Source organism: Pipistrellus kuhlii, unplaced genomic scaffold (genome assembly GCF_014108245.1).
Source record: "Pipistrellus kuhlii isolate mPipKuh1 unplaced genomic scaffold, mPipKuh1.p scaffold_m20_p_31, whole genome shotgun sequence".
NCBI classification, from domain to species: Eukaryota; Metazoa; Chordata; class Mammalia; order Chiroptera; family Vespertilionidae; genus Pipistrellus; species Pipistrellus kuhlii.
In genome coordinates, this window is record NW_023425531.1 from 5,974,771 (window position 1) to 5,995,975 (window position 21,205).

At 51.6% G+C, this 21,205-nt stretch overlaps 3 protein-coding genes across 8 annotated transcripts; 2 read left to right on the plus strand and 1 right to left on the minus strand.

Moving 5' to 3' along the window:
- The first annotated feature begins 803 nt into the window (after positions 1–803).
- Positions 804–4,120, plus strand: NME4 (NME/NM23 nucleoside diphosphate kinase 4). Of its 3 annotated transcripts, none has more exons than XM_036460142.2 (5): positions 804–936; positions 2,538–2,671; positions 2,951–3,052; positions 3,150–3,262; positions 3,597–4,120. In XM_036460142.2, the coding sequence occupies exons 1-5, from the start codon at positions 858–860 to the stop codon at positions 3,820–3,822; spliced, it is 654 nt and encodes a 217-aa protein (XP_036316035.1). In that variant the 5' UTR covers positions 804–857; the 3' UTR covers positions 3,823–4,120. The 3 variants fall into 3 exon arrangements, with proteins under 3 accessions (XP_036316035.1, XP_036316036.1, XP_045426271.1); XM_036460143.2 differs by having other exon boundaries at positions 805–936; positions 3,699–4,120; XM_045570315.1 differs by lacking the exon at positions 804–936 and adding an exon at positions 1,751–1,815.
- Positions 4,121–5,555: 1,435 nt separating this feature from the next.
- On the plus strand, positions 5,556–12,372 carry DECR2 (2,4-dienoyl-CoA reductase 2). 4 transcript variants are annotated; one of them, XM_045570312.1, is made up of 9 exons: positions 5,567–5,940; positions 6,445–6,513; positions 7,927–7,978; positions 8,578–8,713; positions 8,984–9,108; positions 9,207–9,300; positions 9,448–9,552; positions 10,004–10,215; positions 11,293–12,372. In XM_045570312.1, the coding sequence occupies exons 1-8, from the start codon at positions 5,804–5,806 to the stop codon at positions 10,213–10,215; spliced, it is 930 nt and encodes a 309-aa protein (XP_045426268.1). In that variant the 5' UTR covers positions 5,567–5,803; the 3' UTR covers positions 11,293–12,372. The 4 variants fall into 4 exon arrangements, with proteins under 4 accessions (XP_045426269.1, XP_045426268.1, XP_045426270.1 ...); XM_036460137.2 differs by having other exon boundaries at positions 5,574–5,864; XM_045570313.1 differs by lacking the exon at positions 9,448–9,552 and having other exon boundaries at positions 5,556–5,940.
- A 6,626-nt stretch (positions 12,373–18,998) lies between these two features.
- Positions 18,999–20,446, minus strand: LOC118731498 (cofilin-1-like). The gene is made up of 2 exons (XM_036460140.2): positions 19,984–20,446; positions 18,999–19,562 (listed from the first exon to the last, which is right to left on the minus strand). Exons 1-2 carry the CDS (start codon positions 20,397–20,399, stop codon positions 19,301–19,303), a joined length of 678 nt encoding a protein of 225 aa, XP_036316033.1. The 5' UTR covers positions 20,400–20,446; the 3' UTR covers positions 18,999–19,300.
- Between the last annotated feature and the right edge of the window lie 759 nt (positions 20,447–21,205).

The following is a 21,205-nucleotide window of genomic DNA, read 5'->3' on the forward strand; positions in this document are numbered from 1 at the left end:
ATATATATATTTAAAAAGATATTGAATTTGCAATATTCATAATACCTGGGAGAAAAAATAATGACGATAAAGCCCTGGCAGATGTAGCTCAGTGGATGGAGTATTGTCTGTGCACCTGAAGTTTGCAGGTGCGGTTTCCAATCAGGGCCCATAGGTTTTGGGTTCCATCCCTGGTCCCCAGCATAGGTGAGGCAACTCTTTGATATATGTCTCACATTGATGTTTCTCTCTCTGTCGTTCTCTTCCTTCCTCTAAAGAATAAAAAATTAAAAGAATAAATACATTTTTTAGATAAAAGAAAACCCAGGAGTGATCAGCCAATCTGAATGACAAAAAAATGCTAACAAGATAGATCTTATATTGTCCTAACACAGAGACACACAACAACAACAATAATAAAAATAATAAAGAGTGTGGGAGAAAACTTTTGGAGATGATGGATATGTTTATGGCATATATTGTGATGGTTTCACATTTATCGATATATGCTCATCTCCAAATCCTACGCATTAAATATATACAGCTTCTTGTCAATATTTAATGACTGCGTTGGTACGAGAAAACAAATATGATCCACACTGAGTTCCTATTATTATTGATTTTTTTCCTTCTGATTTTAACAGAAATTGACGTATTTTTCCCTTGGGCCCTCGGAGTGGATAACAGTCGGGGATGGGGACCGAGCAGGGGAAGGGGCGGGGACAGATGGGCAGGAGGCCAGCGCTGCTCCAGGCCGTCCACCCTGTCCTTCCTCTCCCCTCCGCCCTCCTCCGGGCCTCCGCCCCTCCTCCCTCTCCCCCTCTCTCCCTCGCCGGAGCGTTAGAATCCCGCGCGCTCGCTCCGGTTTCCGCGGCGCCATGAGCCGCCTGTTGGGTGGCGCGCTGCTGTGCGGCTCGCGGGCCTGGGTCCCCGGCCTGCTCGCGCGCCCCTGCTCGGGTGAGTCGGGGGAGGGGTCGGCAGGAGGCGCCTCCTAGCCCGGGTTGGCGCACAGGCTGGGGGCCTAGACCCCGCAGTCCTCCGGACTCGCTGGGAAGTCAGGCGGGTGCGGGGAGTGGGGGTGGGGTGGGGGGCGATCGAAGTCCCGGAAGGCGCGCTCTTTGGGTTTCTGCGGGGACGGGCCGGGGTCCTGCACGCCCCCCCACCCCCCACTGTCGCTCATTGCTCTCCAACCCCTCCCCCACGCCTGCCGCCCACCTCCCCAGGTTGCCTGGGGCAGAGGGACTCAGGGACCCTGGAGCAGAAGAAAGCCAGAGAGAGGCCTAGGGTGGTGATGTGATCCCCGCGGAGCTGGGCTCCTGAAAGGGAAGTCACTCTCCGCAGATGAGAACTCCTCCCTCAGAGCCGCTGTGGTGTTTTCTCTAGGACTTAGGAGCCGCTGCGGTGTTTTCTCTAGGCCCTAAGTCCGCCTGCCCGCACCTCTTTGGGGCCCTGGGGCCCTTATCTGTAAGCGGCCCTCTACCCTGAGAGCCAGATGTCTTGGCGCTCCAGCACTGGCCAGAGTGCGCTGCCATCTTCCGAGGCCAGGCTAGTCAGCAGGCCCCCAGGCACTGAATTCGGGGGGAACAGACTAGTTGGGGGCTTCTGTCCCTGGTGGGCCTCATTTGGCCCTGAAGGGACGTGCGAGCAGGCCACCCACAGGCCGGTTTGGGCTAATTTTCCTCTTGGGGATGCGGAATGGCAGCTGCAGATGCCCCCTGGGACGCTGGCTGACTCCAATCTTCTCATTTCTCCACCGGTTCTGTCTTCGAAGGACTTTGCAGGCCATCCAGAGTCTGGGCTTTTCTCAAGAGCACAATTGAGCCTGGATCCAGTGCTGTGGGTTTGCGTCACTCAGAAGCGGCTTGGGCTGTGGGAGGGTGAAGCAGCCTCCCATTCCTTAGCGGTGCTGGGCCGGGCTCAGTGCTCTCCTTGGGCCTGGAAGCTCCCCACCTCAAAACCTCACAGCAGCACAGAGTTCCTGCCTGGCCAGGAAGGTGGAGGAGAAGTCCTCCAGTCCTCCAGGCTTCCTCACCTGCAGACAGGAACCCCTCTCCCTCCTCCATCCCCAGGGCCACTCGGCCTGGTGTCTGGCTACCCGGTGGGGAGGATATACTGCCTTCCCCTTGGCGCTCTGCCATATTCTTTCACCTCAGACCCAGAAGATGGGCTCTGGTCCTTGGTGATGCGGCCGTGCCTGTGCTATCGCCCCCAAGGACAGGAGTCAAAAGTGAGGCCAAGAGTCATGCTTTCTTCCCCGTGAGTCATCCCTGGGTCTCCTGGCCCTCGGGGGACACCAGCTCCATCATGAGCAGCTTCTGTTACTGCCGGGGAGGGAGCTCTGGCCCCTCCAACAGGTTGGAAGCCCCCAGAAATCCAGTGCCCCGATTATCCCTGACAGGCAGGGCAGTTCCTGGCTGTGGGCACCACACTTAGCCCCTTCCAGAGCTCTCTGGCGGAGGCAGACACTGTAGCCCAGGTGTCACCGGGGCCCTGGCAGGGGAACCCAGTCAGGAGGCCTGAAAGGTGAGGCAGCGTCCCTGAACCCTCCTCTTCTAAAGGAGGGCCCCTCGGGAGCCGGGAGCGGACCCTGGTGGCCGTGAAGCCGGACGGGGTGCAGCGGCGGCTTGTTGGGGATGTGATCCGGCGTTTTGAGAGGAGGGGCTTCAAGCTGGTGGGGATGAAGATGCTTCAGGTACCAGGGCCCTTGGCCTGTGGGTGTCCCTCCGTGCAGCAGGGGGAGGGCTTCTTATGGACCTCAGGACCTCAGCCCGTCCTGTCGGCCCTGCTCCAGGAGGAGCGTCCTGTTGGAAGCAGAAGGGGAGGGAAGGAGAGGTGGAGTTGGTGGTATCTCCTGCACTGCTGTGCTCGACATGCCGGCTCATGGAGGCATTACCTGCCAAGTCATCGCCCCAGTGTCTACTGGGGTTCGCTCTCCAGGGCTCCTCTCACTCCCTCTCCCAATGCCACCCAGGCGCCAGAGACCGTCCTCGCTGAGCACTACCACGACCTTCGGAGGAAGCCCTTCTACCCAGCCCTCATCAGCTACATGAGCTCTGGCCCCATGGTGGCCATGGTATGGCCTGGTGGGAGGGGTGGGGGGCCTGGTCGAGCCTCGGGCTGCTGAGCCCTTGGCGATCCCCACTTCTCCTGACCTTATCTCCGTGCTGCAGGTCTGGGAAGGCCCCAATGTGGTCTGCACCTCAAGGGCCATGATAGGGCACACGGACTCGGCCGAGGCTGCCCCCGGCACCATCCGAGGCGACTTCAGCTTCCACATCAGCAGGTACAGGGGCCCTGGCACACTCGGACACTAGCTCGTCGTTTTGCTGGGTGAAAGCTAAGCCGGAAGAGACTTTTACTGTGGGGCATCACACCTCTGACTTGCTAGTCTCAGGGAGATCAAGTATTCCCTGAGTGTTGTGTCTTTGCCGCATCATCATTGTCTGTTGATGTTTTCTGACTCTATCTTGCCAGATACCCTGAGGGAGGACTGGTGGGAAAATGAGGCTCCCAGTAACAGTCTGGGCTGGTCCATGAGGTTGTGGGTAAGAGGCCAAGGCCAGGCTGGAACCCAGTTATCTAGCTCCCCTCTTCTTCTTTCCCCACTGAATAATCAGCTTGCTCCTCTGGATAGTAGGGAACGAGCAGGCCTTTCCCAGGACCTCCAAGGCGCATGTGGAAGCCTGTGCCTTACCTTTGCTACCTGTTACCTGGCACAGGAACGTCATCCACGCCAGCGACTCCGTGGAGGGGGCCCAGCGGGAGATCCAGCTGTGGTTCCAGAGCAATGAGCTGGTTGACTGGGCAGACGAAGGCCCCCGGAGCAGCCTCTACACAGCCTGAGCCTCAGGCTGCCCTAGGCTGCCCCCAGCACCCGCCCAGGACCAACTACCTCTGTCCACAAGAACTCGAGCCCACACTGTGCTGTGCCCTTCCGTCCCAGACCACTTCCCCGTTCACCTTCCGCCTCGGCCCAGAGCAGAATAGCCACCTTTATGTGCCTTTTGGTATCTTAAACCAGCAAGAGATTGAACCAAATCCTTTCCATACCAAAATGCCAGACCCACCTTTGCGGTGGTCTCCAAAAGTGGTTTGACCTCCCCTCCCCCACAGGGGAGCCATTAAAAGTCCTTGTGCTGTGCGTGGGGGTGGAGCACTCATTATGTTGGTGGGTGGCTCGGTACTAATGAGGCCTTGAAGCAAGGCTGTATCAACCAGTAGGGGGTCAGTGGAATGTATGACTCAGGCAGAGATCCAGAGACCTCCGCCCTGAAATTGGGGGGAATCCAAGCTGGGCCCTGAAGCTGGTGCTGACCCAACACTATTCTGATTCCGCTGAAGGAGGAGCTTCCTGCCTCGGACAGGACTGGAGGGTGGCAGGAGCTGGTGGCTGGGAGGTGGTGGCTAAGACCACCCTCAGGGCAGAAAGCTTGGTGACTCTCACCACCTCCCCTCTTCCTGGCTTCATGTGACTGAGGCTGCCTGGTGTTTACTTGTTGACACTGCATCTCACCCCCTCGTTCCCAAGTGTCCCTACTCACTCTTGACAGGTACTGGACACCACACAGCACACATCATTACATCTGCTAAGGCTGACTTGGTCCTCATTTGGTATTTTTTCCTTCTTAAAGTTCTTTTTTTTTTTAAAGGTTTTTTTTTTTAGATAGGGGAAAGGAGAGGGATAGAGAGATAGAAACATCAATAAGAAACACTGCCGAAACCCGATTGGCTCAGTGGATGGAGCGTCAGCCTGCGGACTGAAGGGTCCTGGGTTCGATTCTGGTGGGGGGCGTGTGCCTTGGTTGCGGGCACATCCCCAGTAGGGGTGGTGGTGCAGGAGGCAGCTGATCGATGATTCTCTCTCATGGATGTTTCTATCCCTTTCTCTTACTCTCTGTAAAAAATAAAAAAAAAATAAAAAAGAAACATCAACATTGATGGGCTGTCTCCTCTGCATGCCCCCTATTGAGGATCGAACCCTGACCTGGAATCAAACTAGCAGCCTCTTGGTCCATGGGTTGATGCCCAACCACTGAACCACCCTGGCCAGGCTTTTTTTCCCTTCTTGATGAAGGATGGCCTGGTCCTTGCCCTGACATTTATCGTTCTAGAAACGGGTCATTTTAGGAATTGGCCCTGGGCCTGGACAAGTGAAGCAAAGCCTTTCCATGGCTTTTTCTTGGCTGGGGTCTCCTTCCCTCCTCTTCTCTTTGATATTTATGCCAGAGGGTAGGCAAGGGCATTTACATGCTGAGCGCTTCCCAACCAGCCGTTTTACATGCACAGCCTGGCCAGCCTGACCTTAAACCTGGAAGGAGTGTCCGCGGCATCCAGCTGGCTCCCACCACGGTGCTAACACCCAGTCTTGCGGAGAGGACTTAGTCTTGTGGACAGGTCGGAGGCCCACTCACCTGGCCTCAGCCACAGAAATCCGCCTGCAGCTCTGCGCTTGCGCCTGCCATGGGTCTCTCTGCAGGCCATGTGGCCACAGGGCGCGACATGTCCTGGAGGACGCCGGGGGGCAGCCGTGGGCAGGGCTGGCGGCGGAGGAGGCGGTGGTCCAGGGAGGAGCGAGGGGCCGCGGTGCAGGGCGGTGCGGGCGGGCGCCCGGAGAAGGGCGCGGAGGCTCCCAAGCCGGGCGTCCTGGGCGGAGCGGGGGTGCCAGCGGGCGGGGCGGCGGCGATGGGCGGGACCTCGTTCCCCGGACTCTACGGGTGCTCAGAAGTGACGGTGCCACGGCGCCTCTGGTCCCGGTGGTGGCAGCCGGCGCTCTGATCCGAAGCAGGTCCTGCTGTGCCCAGCGCCATGGCCCAGCCGCCGCCCGATGTCGGCGAGGATGACTGCCTCCCGGAGTACCGCCACCTCTTCTGCCCCGACCTGCTCCGGTGAGGGCCTGTCCGGGCCTGCGGGCGGGAACGGGGTCAGGCACCGGGGACGCCGGGACCCGGCCTGGAGCTGGAGGCGCCTGGGGAGTAGGACCTGGGGTTCGGGCGTCCAAGGGCTCTGGAACTTTGATCTTTGCACTGGAGAGCTCCTGTTTGGCCTGGCTGGTGCTGGTGGGCATTGCTGATGGCAATTCTGGGAGGGTGGAGGTGAGGGACAGCGAGGACGGCTTGTACGCTTTGAAAACATTACTCACTGAACTCACAACTTTATGAATAGAGAATTTCAGGCTGAAATAGGATTTCCCGAAGACCCAGAAAGCCTAGCCATGCAGGCGTTAGCGTTTTAATTTCTTACAAAAGTTATTTGGTATCAGCCTGAATTTGCTAGAAGTGCCCAGTTCACAGGTCAGAGTCCTCCCAGAACCACAGTCTTCTCCCACTCCCCAGTTAATGGGGATACCTTTAAAAAGCCTTGTGTTGTTTAATTCTTGTTTAAATTATTACATAAGTCTCCTTTTCCCCCATTGACCTCTCCCCGCTGCCCCCACCCCTCAAAAAGCCTCGTGTTTTCCTCCCCCAGGGACAAAGTCGCCTTCATCACAGGCGGTGGCTCTGGGATCGGATTCCGGATTGCTGAGATTTTTATGAGGTGAGCACTCTGTTTGTTCTGTGCCCACCACTCCATCTCCACTGCGGACTCTCCCGCTTCCTCACACCTTCCCTTCCCGCTGGATCCTGGGATTCCTGGGCTGGTGGGTGTGGGACCCTCTCTGGGCAATGAGCCGTTTAAGAACATCTGAAAGGGGTCAAGTGCTGTCCTAGGGAGGCAGGACTCCAGGGCCCTCTCCTAGACCGTAGTGGAGACTGTGTGGCTCTGGTCTGAGTGCCCTCGTTTATACAAAGAGGGAGGTTCAGCAGCTTGTGGAAACTATTGCAGAGCCCCAGGGGCTTGGCTGAGCCAGAGTCATGGAGAGTCCGGTTGCATGTGGAACACAGCTTCTCTCTCTCTCTCTCTCTCTCTCTCTCTCTCTCTCTCTCTCTCTCTCTTTTAACACATTTTATTGATTTTTCACAGAGAGGAAGAGAGAGGGATAGAGAGTTAGAAACCTGGAAGAGAGAGAATCATCGATCAGCTGCCTCCTGCACACCCCCCACTGGGGATGTGCCCACAACCAAAGTACATGCCCTTGACCGGAATCAAACCTGGGACCTTCCAGCCCGCAAGTCGACGCTCTATCCACTGAGTCAAACCGGTTTCGGTCACAGTGTCTCTTGGGACACAAGTTCTATGGTCTCAGGTCCAAGTCAAATATTTATCACCCCGACCTGGGAAAGGCCCAGAGGTAGGCTGGGGTTGGGGGGGAGGGAGCCTGTTGATATCCTAGGGACCCTCACTTTTCGTACCAGAGAGCCGAGTCCCACTGGACAAGATTTTGGGGTTCATTCGTTCTAGGTGAACTTTTTTGCCAAACTGGTGGTTTTGGGCTCTTTGCTTCTCTGAACAGAGGATGGCTAGCTGGTCAGGGTTATTTTGAGGAGTAGGTAGAACCGGCTTAGAAGGTGATAGCTGCTATTGTTACCCCCAACCCCGTGAGGCTCAGGTTGTGAGGAGGTGACCCAGGGCACGTGCCCTGACCTCAGAATGGGCTTTCTGTCCTCCTCTCCAGCATCACAGGGAGGGAGAGAGGACAGGGCCACTTGGGGCCATGCCAGGGGGACCCAGAAGGCCTCAAGCCAATGCTTGAGCCCCCGTTTGATGTCCACAGCGGCTTTGGTGCTATGCACACGGAGTTTGGGGCAGGGCCTGTATCCTGATGCCAGAGAGGCCGGCCCAGAAACGCTGGGAGTGGGACTAAGGCAGCCACCGGAAGTCCCCCCACAGTGGCTTAGCTGTGTTCAGCCCCCTGAGTCCTCTGACAGCTGTACCTTCCACATCGGGCTGGTGTTTCAGCCCCAGAGACCCTGGGGGGATGGGGGCTCTGCTTAGAGCTCTGGGCAAGAGCCCATCTAGGTTTAACTCCTGGCACCTTGCCACCCTCACTCCTGCCCTCTGGCTTTGCAGGCACGGCTGCCACACGGTCATTGCCAGCAGAAGTTTTCCGAGAGTATCGATGGTAAGGTGTCTCTACTATGCCTGTCCCATTCGTGGGTGGCTGTGGAGACCCCGAGCCTGGATCTGGAGGGTCCTGAGGCCCAGAGGATGTTGACTCCAAAAGCTGCTCCTCTTCCAAATATCAAGCTTCGGTGGAGGTTGTCTTCCAGGAAAACACCTGGCTTTTAAGAGTGTTCAATTACGGGGTCCTGCGAGGGACCCTCGTGTTGAATGGTACTGATGCCAAGAGACATCTCTGAGCTCAGCTGGGTTATAATAGCGGTCCACATATCCTACCCACCTTGGAGGAAAGTCTCACCCCTGCCACAGTGGGACCCCGGGCAGGAAGTCGGGTAGAGCTGTCACTGACCCATGACCAAGTGGCCTGGAAGGTGATGTGGAGGGAGGAGTGTTGCATCTCTGAGAAATGTCCACTCGGAGTTGTGGACCCAGGGAATGGCTACCTGCCAGCCGCATCTCTCAAGAGCGGAGTCCACAACAAACCCTGGCTTCCCAGCAGAACCTGGACACATCCTCCTTGGATTGTGAAGGGCTGTTCTCTCTAGGCTGAGCCACTTGGCCCTTGCCCACCTCTTCTCTCCCTTCCCGTCTGGCTTCTAGGCTGCCAGAAAGCTGGCTGCAGCCACTGGCCAGCGTTGCCTCCCTCTATCCATGGACGTCAGAGATCCCCCGGCCATCATGGCTGCCGTGGACCAGGCACTGAAGGAGTTTGGAAAAATCGACATTCTCATAAACTGTGAGTCACTGTTAAGCCAGGCCAGGGGTTTTCTGTGGAGTCAGCAATACTAGACCTTCCTTCTTGGAGGTCCCAGAACTTTTATCCCGGGCTCCTGGCCACTCTCTTGGCCAACTCTGTCCCTGCCAAGTCATTTCAGTGTGAACTTGACTGAATCGGAGTCAGAGGCAATCTCAAGCCTCCTTCCCTGTCCAGCTTGTGCCATCCTGAAGTCTGTATGCTCTGACTGCCCAGGGCTCCCGCACCATCCGTGTCTCCTTCCATCCGCAGGTGCAGCCGGGAACTTCCTGTGCCCGGCCAGCTCGTTGTCCTTCAATGCCTTCAAGACCGTGATGGACATCGATACCTTGGGCACATTCAACGTGTCTCACGTGCTCTACAAGAAGTTCTTCCGGGTGAGTGTTCTCTGGTTGGGACCTCCCTGGTGGTCGGCTTGCTGACACGTGCCCCCCTGACCCCCAACCCCCACCCTGGTCTCCGCCATGTATTACAGGAGCATGGAGGAGTAATCGTGAACATCACCGCAACCCTGGGTACCAGGGGGCAGGTGCTCCAAGTGCACGCAGGCTCTGCCAAGGCGGCCGTGGGTATGGCACCCCATCTGGTCTGCTCTCCTGGGTGCCTTAGGGTCCCTCTCCTGCCTGGCCCTGAGTCCCCACTTCAACCCAGGCCACCCCAGAAGTAAAAGCAGCCCTGCATTCCCCCTCACGCCTGCCTGCCTTCCTTCCATGCAGATGCAATGACGCGGCACTTGGCTGTGGAGTGGGGTCCCCAGAACATCCGAGTCAACAGCCTTGCCCCCGGCCCTATCAGTGGCACTGAGGGGCTCCGGCGGTTAGGTAAGGCTCTCGGAAGCCCAGGGCCTCTTGGATGCTCCCCTAGCTACAGGCTCCACAGTGCCTCCCTGGCTCCCCTCTCACCTGGCTGGGACGAGTGCCAAATGTTCATGGCTCCTTGGGGCTGGCAAGGAGCCCTTCGCACACAGCTACAATGGATAAGGATTAACCAGACTTGGGAAGCCGCTCCCTTGAGGTAGAGGCCACAGGGCTACTGGCCTTGATGTTTGAGTCAGAACCAAAGTGGGGCTTCCATTGAAGCTTCCAGAACCTTGGCAGGGTGTCCATCAAAAAGCCCAATGCTGGTTCTTTGGCAGTGTTCCTCAAGAGCCTGGCCTGTTCCTGCTCTGTCGAGTGCCCGCAACATTCCCGGGTGTGGCTTTGGAGAAGGCTGGGCCGGGGAGGGTGAGGAGGACCTTGAGGTCCTGTAGCTTACAGAAGTTTGACGTCCCAGGTGGTCCCCACACCAGCAAGGCCCTGCCCGGCACCCCCCTCCAGAGGCTGGGCAACAAGACGGAGATCGCCCACAGCGTGCTCTACCTGGCCAGCCCGCTGGCCTCCTATGTGACGGGGGCCTTGCTGGTGGTTGACGGCGGGGCATGGCTGACGCTCCCGAATGACATGAAGTTGCTGGCGGATTTTGCATCCTTCTCCGCTAAACTCTAGGTGATGTGCCACTCCCTCCTTCGGGGTGTCATTTGTGTTCATGGCCCTTTCCCGGGACCCCGCCCTGTGGGCTTTTGGTCACTGTTTGGGCCCTGATTCATTTTCACTAAATTCCTTGGGCTTATTTCTAGACATGTTCTTGGGCGTGTTGGGGCTTCCACTACTCCAACAGACCAGGCCATATGTAGTTCAAGCTGGGGGGGAGGGGTCTTCTTGGGTGGTATTGGAGGGGGCCGGCCCAATGAAGTTCTACTCAGATCTCAGGGCCCTCCTGCGAACCAGGGTGGGCGTGGCTTGCCTGGCAGACAGGAATGCTCTCTCTCTCTCTCTCTGGGAGCTCCCCTCGGTGACCTTCTCTGGAGGCCTGAGGGCTGTCTGAGCTCATGCACGGATGCCATTGCTCTCTGCTTCCTGCCTCTCCCCAGTCCCAGTGGTGTGGCTGGTCCACGAGGCCTGCTTATCTTGTTCTCTGAGCAGCAGCTTCCTTTGAGGAAGGCTGAAGCCCTACCCATGCCTCTGAACACCTATGCTCGCCAAACCTCCTCGGACACCATCTCAGGGTGGTGGTAGAATGTTCTAGACTTTGGCTGTTTCCTGTCCCATCTGAGGGGGTGTGTTTGGTGAAGGAGTTCACAGTTTAGACACACTGCGAAGCCAAGTTTGGAGCAGGCTTCTGTGGTGACCCCCCCCACCGTCTTTCTTGGAGACGGGTTTGTGGGCACAAGTGACGTTGAAAAGCCCCTCTTCTGAGGCCCTCTGTACTTTGGCTGCCATCAGACATGTTCTGAGTGCCCATGAGTGACCAGGCAGCTGGAGGTGGGGGATGGGGAGCACTATTGGCTGGTAAACCATTTACTGGGCTGAGGAGAACCCATCTAGGGGAGTTCTGGAGGAGAACAGAGGGGACTGCTGATGTCTGCCCCACGGGGGATACACAAGGCTCAGCTGCCCACTGCCGCCTCCCGGCCACTTGCAGGTGCTGCCCAGATGGCTATACAGTTTCCCAGGCTGTGCAGGAGATGGGTCTGGTGCACTTCGGTCCTCTGTGACCTTGGTGTCTGCTGGCGTTTCTGACAGGAGCTGGATGGCTGAAGCGAAGAAGGCATTCTGAAGGCAAGACTGTCCACCCACTCTTGGATTCCTGGGACCTGCCTCTCACTCAGCTGGGAACTCCAAACCAACCACCCTGGCAGAGCAGCTGAAACAGAGATTAACCCCTCCTCCGAGAGCCATTCTGTGTTCCCATGGCCCATCTCCTGTGCATGGCAGGCGTGACCAGGCAGTGAGGCCAGCCTTGCTGACCTGCCCACACCACACAGATATCTGCCAGGGGGTGATTGGCATTTCAGCTCCCTCAAGAGTGGAGATGCAGACCCGTTGCTGGGGTATACCCCTCACCCTCTGACCTAGGGTTAGGGGCTATCCTGCCCTGCCTAGTCCCAGCCTGGGCTGGCCTCCTGCCTGTTTCCTGTCCCGTCTGGGTGTGTGTGTGTGTGTGTGTGTGTGTGTATGTGAAGGCATAGCACAGGAGTTCACAGTTCAGTCACACTAAAGCTGAGTTTGGAGCAGGCTTCTGCGATGACTCCTCGCCATCCTTCCTGGAGACAGTGGATGCCTCAAGGTTTGCGCCCCTCGAAACTAGAGGTCAGCTTTCTGGTTAGGCACACACGGTTCCATCCTTCCTTGCTGGTATCACCCACTTGTATAAGCACAGGTCCTAGAGCTTTGCCAGAAAATTCATTTCCTTAAAGAATAATATTTTTTATTGTAAAACATCTATTCATTAGACTTTGCAAAACTTTTTAGAAGGAAAAGGAAGATTGATCCGGTCGTTGAGAGATAGATACATGTTTCCTATCTTTTTCCTGTGAAGAGTTTAGAAAATGCTTCCTATCTAATGCCCGAAGACCCTGCAAGATGCCCATTTGCTCTTGGTCTGCTCCTACTGCCATTAGGGGGCTGAGGGTGAGCTCTCTGCCCCAGAGTACCATGCCCACTTGTCCCTTGTTCAAGTCCCTCCATTCTATGAGAAGAGACCACCTCTCCTCAACATGTGCAAGGGAGTGGCAGGAAAAGCCATGACCATCCTAGCTGGGAGACCACCTGGCCGAGGGAGCACCTTTTGCTATTTAAAGATGCTTCCTGTTGTCAGGGAGACCAAAATGTGGTGCATCAAGTTCACCAGCAAGACAGAATGGGCCCCTGCTGGTTTATCTTACTGGATAGAGCATGGGCCTATGGACCAAAGGGTCCCAGGTTTGATTCTGGTGAAGGGCACATACCTGAGTTGTGGGTTCTATCCCCAGTAGGGGGTGTGCAGAAGGCAGCCGATCAATGATTCCCTCTCATCGTTGATTCTATCTCCCCTCTCCCTCTCTGAAATCAATAAAAATATATTCAAACAAACAAACAAAAAAATACAGAAGGATCCTTATGATACTGCTGGGGGGACAAGACAAAAGAGTGAGCGGTTGCTGGGGAGACCTGGCCAGTGAGAGGCAGAGGCAATCCTGAGGACCCTCTCCATATGCCAGCGAGCTCGGGCCTGCTGTCCTTCCTGAGGAGTAGGCCCTGGGGATGGCCTGAGGGGGAGGGTGTCCCACCAATGATGACTAGGCTCTGCTGCTTCTGAAGGTTGGGATGCACTATTGAGGTGCAGGTTCCAGGGGTAAACCTGTTATTACTGTATTAAGGTGCTCCAGAAACAGAACCAATAGAATGTAGATAGATAGATAGATAGATAGATAGATAGATAGATAGATGGAATTTATAGGATTAAATAGGAGGTCAAGAAATCCCATGATTTATCATACAAGCTGGAGACTCAGGAGAGTCAATGGTGTAATTCGGTCAGAGTCAAAAGCCTAAGAATTTAGAGCTCTAATGGCCAACAGGAGAAGAGAGAATTTTGCCATTAGTGGACTGGATTAGGTGATGCCACCCACATTGGTGAGGATGGATCTTCATTCAGTCTACTGTGCTAATTTCTTCTAGAGACACCCAACTATCTGGGTATCCCTTAGTGCAGTCAAGTCGAGACATAAAATTAATCATCACAGGTATAATACATACAGTAAAGTCTGTCTCCACACTCCATCCCCTGCACATGCTGGTCAGTTTGGTTATGAGAAATCAGCCTCTGGCTTAGTCCACCAGCCCAGGCTGTCATCCTGTAGGTATGGGATGACCAATGAGAGCTCGTGGGTCACAAGCATGTCCAGCAGCCATCACTCATTGGATGGTGAGGCTGGTGAGCACCGGTCAAGGGCATGTGCCTTGGTTGTGGGCACATCCCCAGTGGATTGCGCAAGAGGCAGCTGATGGATGTTTCTCTCTCATCGATGTTTCTAACTCTTCCTCTCTGTAAAAAATCAATTATATATAATATATAAATATATATAATATATTTAAGAAGACCAATGTATAGGCCCTGGATAGAGTATAGGCCTGCGGACTGAAAGGTCCCAGGTTGGATTCAGGTCAAGGGCATGTACCTTTGTTGTGAGCACATATCTATATAGTAGGGAGTATGCAGGAGGCAGCAGATCAGTGTTTCTCTCCCATTCATGTTTCTGATTCTCTATCCCTCTTCCTCTCTGTAAAAAATCAATAAAACATATTTTTTTTTAAATTTTAAAAAGGAAGTTTTGAATCCACATACAAAATTCTCACTGCCCCTCAGTGCAGTTCCCCCAGTTGTGATTTTGGCTGCAGGAGAGAAGGGGTGGGTGCAAAATGTGGGCTGCGAAGCGCTCTGCGCAGCGGGGGTTAGAGGCGCCTGTCTTCACAGGAGGGTGGGAGCAGGAGCCAGCAGCCTCAGACTGAAACGGTAAAACAGGAAAAGCATCCAAACTTTAACTGAGTCACGAGGAACTATATGGTGCTTTTCAAACTCATTTTATTTTTACTCTAAGAAGCGTACTTTACTAAATTTGAAGGTGAGAAAAAAGCCTATCCCACTGAATAAAATATCAGTAAACACGAGTGTGGATTTGTGCTCTCAACTGCTGGAGGCTACAGGGGGAGAGTGTGATCTAGATCTATAATTGACTTCTCTTTACAAAATGTGAATCTTGTTTCCAAAATTGTAAAATAAAAATATTTGGCTGGTGCCTGACCAGAGTGGCTCAGGTGGTTGACCATCGTCCTGTACACTGAGAGGTTGCTGGTTCGATTCCCAGTTCAGAGCACATACTGAGTTGCAGGTTTGATCCCCAATTGGGGCACATCTGGAAAACAACTGATGGATGTTTCTCTCACATTGATGTTTCTCTCCATTTCTCTCTCTCTCCATTCTAATGATGTCCTTAGAGAAGATTCGTGAGAATGAAAGGATATATATATTTGGCCAGCAGTTTTTGTTTATGGCTTAATTGATATGTACTTGATGTATCAACGCTCTATTCATTAAGCCAAACTGGTTTCAGCTAAAAGGGAAAACTTTACATTTAGGCAATTATCTTTGAGACTGGGCGGAGGATTTATTTATTTAATTTAAAAAATGTTTAAGTATGAAATTATTAAATACTAGAGGCCCAGTGTATGAGATTCATGCACTGGGGGAGAGGGGTGTCCCTCAGCCCAGCCTGTGCCCTCTCGCAGTCTAGGAACCTAGGATACGTCCGACTGTGGGGAGTGGACCTAAGCTAGCAGTTGACATTCTTTTTTTAATATATTTTTTATTGATTTTTTTTTACAGAGAGGAAGAGAGAGGGATAGAAAGCTAGAAACATTGATGATAGACATTGATCAACTGCCCTTTGCATACCCTCTCTGGGGGATGTGCCCGCAACCAAAGTACATGCCCTTGACCGGAATCGAACCTGGGACCTTTCAGTCCGCAGGCTGACACTCTATCCACTGAGCGAAACCGGTGTCAGCTTTTTTTTTTTTTAATATATTTTATTTATTTATTTATTTATTTATTTTTATACAGAGAGAAAAGGAGAGGGATAGAGAGCCAGAAACATCGATGAGAGAGAAACATTGATCAGCTGCCTCCTGCACACGCCCTACTGGGGATGTGCCCACAACCAAGATACATGCCCTTGACTGGAATCGAACCTGGGACCCTTGAGTCGGCAGGCCGATGCTCTATCCACTGAGCCAAACCAGTTAGGGCAGTTGACATCCTTAGTGCTTCTGCAGAGGTGTGAGAGGCTCCTGCCACCGCTGCTGGCTTGCCAGCCATGAGCCAGGCTTCTGGGCTTCTGGCTGCGTGGTGCTCCCTCTGTGGGAGGGCACTGATCACCAGGGTTCAGCTCCTGCACTGGTGCTATAGTGACCAGTTGTTCTACTGTTCGGTCAATTTACATATCAGCCTTTTTTAATATAGGATGTGGATAAGATTTAATAACAATAAAAAAGGACACGCCCACATCTTCACCACTAGAATTTGATTCTTTGCCAGGTTCACCAGATCTTGATCCTTGTTTGCTTCCAATCTTCCTGCCTTTAAAGAAAATAATTTTTACAAGTAGAATTAAATTTCACTTTTCATCACCCCTTTCTCTTCTGTCCCCCTCAGTATAACTCCCATGCTTGTTTTGGTATTTTTATTTTTACTACAAATAAAAATGTTTAGAAACAATAGATGTCGTTGAGGATGTGTTTTAGACTCTGGAAAAATGGTATTACAGTTATGTAATTTGCTTTTCACGTTTTTTGTAAGTCTGCCCATGGTGATGTAACAGATGTGGTTAATTCATGGAAACTACTACATAGTTTTCCATTACAATAGATTACACCTCTGACATTCAGCAATCCTTTTTTTTATAGCAAAGGTGGAGATTTATTAAAGAACAAATACAGACTTCCAGGTGGGATAGGGAAAGGGTTCGCCAGCAATCCTTTTTAAAAAAAAAAATATTTTTATTGTCCTAACTGGTTTGGCTCAGTGGCTAGTGTTGGCCTGTAGACTGAGGGGTCCTAGGTTTGATTCCAGTCAAGGCCATTAGCCTTAGTTGCGGGCACATCCCCGGTGGGGGGTGTGCAGGAGGCAGCTGATGGATGTTTCTAACTTTCTCTCCCTTCCTTTCTGTGAAAAATCAATAAAATATATTTTAAAATATTTTTATTTATTTCAGATAGGAAGAGAGAGGAAGAAAAAGATAGAAACATCGATGAGAGAGGATCATCAATCAACTGCCTCCTGTACACTCGCTCCTGGGGATGGAGCCCACAACCTGGGCATGTGCCCTGAATGACAATTGAACCATGACCTCCTGGTCATTTTTGCATCTGATATAATAAAGGAATCTAGTTGTGAGGTTTCTGTATAGATAACTGGCACCAGCTATGGAACAGTCCATCCTTTCCTTAGGAGTAGCAAAGCCATCAAGGATAAAACTAATGGGTTGACTACTCAAAATTAAAGATTTCTACCCTAGCCGGTTTGGCTCAGTGGATAGAGCGTCGGCCTGTGGCCTGGAAAGTACCAGGTTCGATTCTGGCCAAGGGTACATGCCCAGAGTTTCGGGCTTGATCCCCCAGTAGGGGCCGTGCAGAAGGCAGCCAATCAATTATTCTCTCTCACCATTGATATCTCTTTTTTTCTTTCTTATTTATTTATTTATTTATTTGTTTATTTTTTGTTACAGAGAAGAAGGGAGAGAGCTAGAGAGTGTGAATGAAAGGAGCCACATGCTAACCTGGGAAGCTCAGGGGAGGCCTGCGTGGCAATCTTGCAAACTCAGAGACCTAAAATAACCACAAAAGATGGTTTGAAAATTAAATATTTAAACTACAAACAGGTTATAGTGGGTAGTCATGTCCTAGGCCAATATTTTCCCTGACAAAGATCAATTTAGATCTCTTTTTTTTTTTAATATATTTTATTGATTTTTTACAGAGAGGAAGGGAGAGAGATAGAGAGCTAGAAAAGTCGATGAGAGAGAAACATTGACCAGCTGCCTCTTGCACACCCCCTACCGGGGATGTGCCCGCAACCAATGTACATGCCCTTGGCCAGAATCGAACCCAGGACCTTTCAGTCCGCAGATTGACGCTCTATCCACTGAGCCAAACCGATTTTGGACTTTTTTTTTTTTTTAATATATTTTATTGAATTTAGATCTTCTTTATTGAGCCCATTTGCTTTTTTTTTTTTTTTTTTGCTTTTTTTTTTTTTTTGCCTCTAAGATAATATCTATGAGATGCCTGGGTAACTTGTAACTTCCCTTTCTCCGGAGCCCCTGGGGCACAACCAAATGTGATGGGAGCCAGGACAGATACCACAAATTCCTTCATTATCATGTTAATTGTTCTGGTACCCACCTAAGTATGTGTCCATCATTTTACTTTTTATCCAATCCCAGGGGTTTCCCGCCGATTTGCTTTCTCCTGCCTCCTTAATCTGTCACCAGTGAATTTCATGTAACCCACCTATGTCCCTCCTTTGATTGCAATGTATAAATAGAAATGTTACCCGCCATTCTTTGGAGCATTATCTCAACCCACTGAGGTTCTGCTTCCCGGCATATGTGACTGTTTGGCTCAAATAAACTCACAAAAATTCTTTACAGGTTTCAATATGTGTGTGTTCTTTTTTTGTTTCTTTGTTAACAAAAGAAACATTGATGAGATATAAACATTGATCAGCTGCCTCCTGCACACCCCCTACTGGGGATGTACCTACAACCAAGGTACATGCCCTTGACCAAATCGAACCTGGGACCCTTCAGTCCTAAATCTGACGCTCTTGCCACTGAGCCAAACCTCTCAGGGCTCATCATTGATTTTTTTTTTTAAATATATTATATATTTTATTGATTTTTTACAGAGAAGAGGGGAGAGGGATAGAGAGCTAGATATGTCGATGAGAGAAACATCGATCAGCTGCCTCCTGCACACCCTCTACTGGGGATGTGCCCGCAACCAATGTACATGCTCTTAACCAGAATTGAACCTGGGACCTTTCAGTCCGCAGACCGATGCTCTACCGCTGAGCCAAACCGGTTTCGGTTCATCATTGATGTTTTTATCTCTTCCTCCCTCTCCCTTGCTATCTTAAATCAATAAAGAAATGTATTTTAAAAAATTAAAGGTTTCTGTCTAATTTTCCAACAGAGTTCATGAAGGGGTCACAGGCAAGAAGAAGATATTTACAACATCAAAAACTATTAAAATAATAAGGGAATTTTTTTGTTGTTAATCCTCACCAGAGGATATTTTTTCCATTGATTTTTAGAGAGAGTGGAAGGGAGGGAGGGGGTGAAGGGGAGATAGAGAGAGATTTATGTGAGAAAGAGTAGAGTGTCCAAAACCGGTTTGGCTCAGTGGATAGAGCGTCAGTCTATGGACTGAAAGGTCCCAGGTTCGATTTCGGCCAAGGGCATGTACATTGGTTGTGGGCACACCCCTGGTAGGAGGTGTGCAGGAGGCAGCTGGTCTATATTTCTCTCTCATCAGCATTTCTAGCTCTCTATCCCTCTCCCTTCCTCTCTGTGGAAAATCAATAAAATACATTTTTTAAAAAAGAAAGAAAGAGTGGAGTGGTTGCCTCCCAAAGGCAGGGATCAAACCTACAAGCCTGGTATGTGTCCTTCTTGATGAGGAATCAAACCTGCAATCCTTCAGTGTGAGGGCTGATGGTCTAACCACTGAGTGCACTAGCCTGGGATTTTTTTTTAAATCAAGTGAGGCTTTTTATTGTTGTCTGTCTTTCTTTCTCTTTCTTTCTTTCTTTCTTTCTTTCTTTCTTTCTTTCTTTCTTTCTTTCTTTCTCAATCTCTCTCTCTCTCTCTCTCTCTCTCTCTCTCTCTCTCTCTCTCTCTCTCTCTCTCTCTTTCTTTCTTTTTTTTAATCAAGAGCTCCTTACTGGTCCTGCTTCCATGAGTGGCCAAGACCAGGTGGAAAGGGGGAGGGGAACCAGATAGCATGGGGAAGGGTTATCTTCACAACATTCCATTTCTACACAAACTGAACAGACAAGCACAGAGTCACTATTGCGATTAGAAGTTGGCAGCATGGGAAAGGGGGGAGGAACAGGTTGCAAGTAGAGGTGTCGTTAAAAAAAATACAGGCCCTCTCCAAAACTGGGGTGCTTGGGGTAGGGAGGACTTGGTCTGTTTCAACCCAAGAGGAATCAGAAGATCAAAAGCTGTTTGGGAAGGCCAGAACCTTCAGGGGTGGAGGGAGAAGGAAGGTCCAGGGGGTGGGGGGCTGTTTGGCAACTGGGTGAAGGGATTGCCCTCCCCCCGCTGGGATCCTTCCAGCCCCTCGGGTCTGGCAGAAGGGGGGCAGCCTGCAACCTCCCACAGGCAGGTCTGGGGCTGCCAGATGCTCCAGGCAGGGGCTGGAGAGGGCTCACAAAGGCTTGCCCTCCAGGGAGATGACAGCACTGCCCCCTGTAGGGAGCCCCCTGGAAAATACCTGGACATTCTTTAGATTGTTGTTGACTGAGCCGGGGATATTGACAGAATCCTGTCAGTTACCTTCCTGCCCTGGAAGTGCAGAAATGTTCTTAGTTCCTGGCTTGTGTTTGTCAGGCAGGAAGGAGTGGATGGGACCTGGCCCCTCCCAGGCTCCTTGTTTTTCCTGCGAAAACCCCCCGGCTTTGTGTATTGGAGAATAAATAGTGGCTCAGGGGTTGTCAGTCTCTCCAGCAGAGGAGGTCTGGGGCCCAGCTTAAACCTATTTCTGCATCACTCTCTTCATTTCTTTATTTCTCAATCCTTGGCTGCCTCTACGAAGAACCAATTTCATCTCTCTTTCCATGTTGGCCACGGAGAAGGGAGATCCCCTGCCGTGTCAGGCCCCCCGAACTCCCCAGCTTCTCTGCCAGAGTCCTTCACCTCCTCGTAGTAGTTTGCCTGTAATTCATGCTTGATCCCTGTAAGCTTCCTGATGGCATCCTTGGAGCTGGCGTAGATCATTTTGCTCTTAAGAGGCGCAGACTCAGGGGCCCAGAAGATAAACACCAGGTCCTCCTTCTTGCTCTCCTTGGTCTCATAGGTCGCATCATACAGAGCGTAGCGGCAGTCTTTGTCCGGCAGCATCTTGACGAAGGCGGCATAGGGGTCGTCTACTGTCTGGCCCACATCACCTACCAGGATCTCCTTGCCCTCTTCCAGGATGATCTTGTCTTCACTCAGGCAGAAGAGCACCGCCTTCTTGCGCTTCTTTACCTTCATGTCATTGAACACTTTGATGACTCCATCGGAGACAGCCACACCAGAGGCCATATTTCCGGAAGCTGAAGGGGATAGCAAGTAGAGCCTGGAAGGATGAGAGCCGCTACAGCTGCTGCTGGGATCAGACTCTGATGAGGGATTTTATCTGAAGAAAAAGTCAGAGAATCAAATAGAAAAATAAGCAAGTGGGCGATTAATAGATATATGATTCAAGTTGGCCAAATACAGTAAGAAACATTAGCATTCAGTCAAGTTTGAATAAGAGAAGATGAGCCCTAGCTTGTTCAGTTCAGTGGATAAAGCGTTGGCCTGTGAACAGAAGGGTTCAGGGTTCGATTCCAATCAAGGGCACATGCCAGGATTTTGGGCTTGATCCCCAGTAGAGGGCATACAGGAGGCAGCTAGTCAATGACTCGCTCATCATTGATGTTTCTATCTTTCCCTGTCCGTTCCTCTCTGAAATCAATAAAAATTAATTTAAAAAAATATATATATATTAAAAATATATTTTATTGATTTTTTACAGAGAGGGAGAGGGATAGAGAATTAGAAACATCGGGATCAGCTGCCTCTTGCACACCCCACACTGGGGATGTGTCTGCAACCAAGGTACATGCCCTTGACCGGAATCGAACCCGGGACCTTTCAGTCCACAGGCTGATGCTCTATTCACTGGGCCAAACCAGTTTCGGCAAAAAATATATATATTTTTAAAAAGTATATTTTATTGATTTTTTACAGAGAGGGGGATAGTTAGAAACATCGATGCGAGAGAATCATCGATCAGCTGCCTCTTGCACACCCCCTGCTGAGGATGTGGCCGCAACCAAGGTACATGCCCTTGACTGGAATTGAAC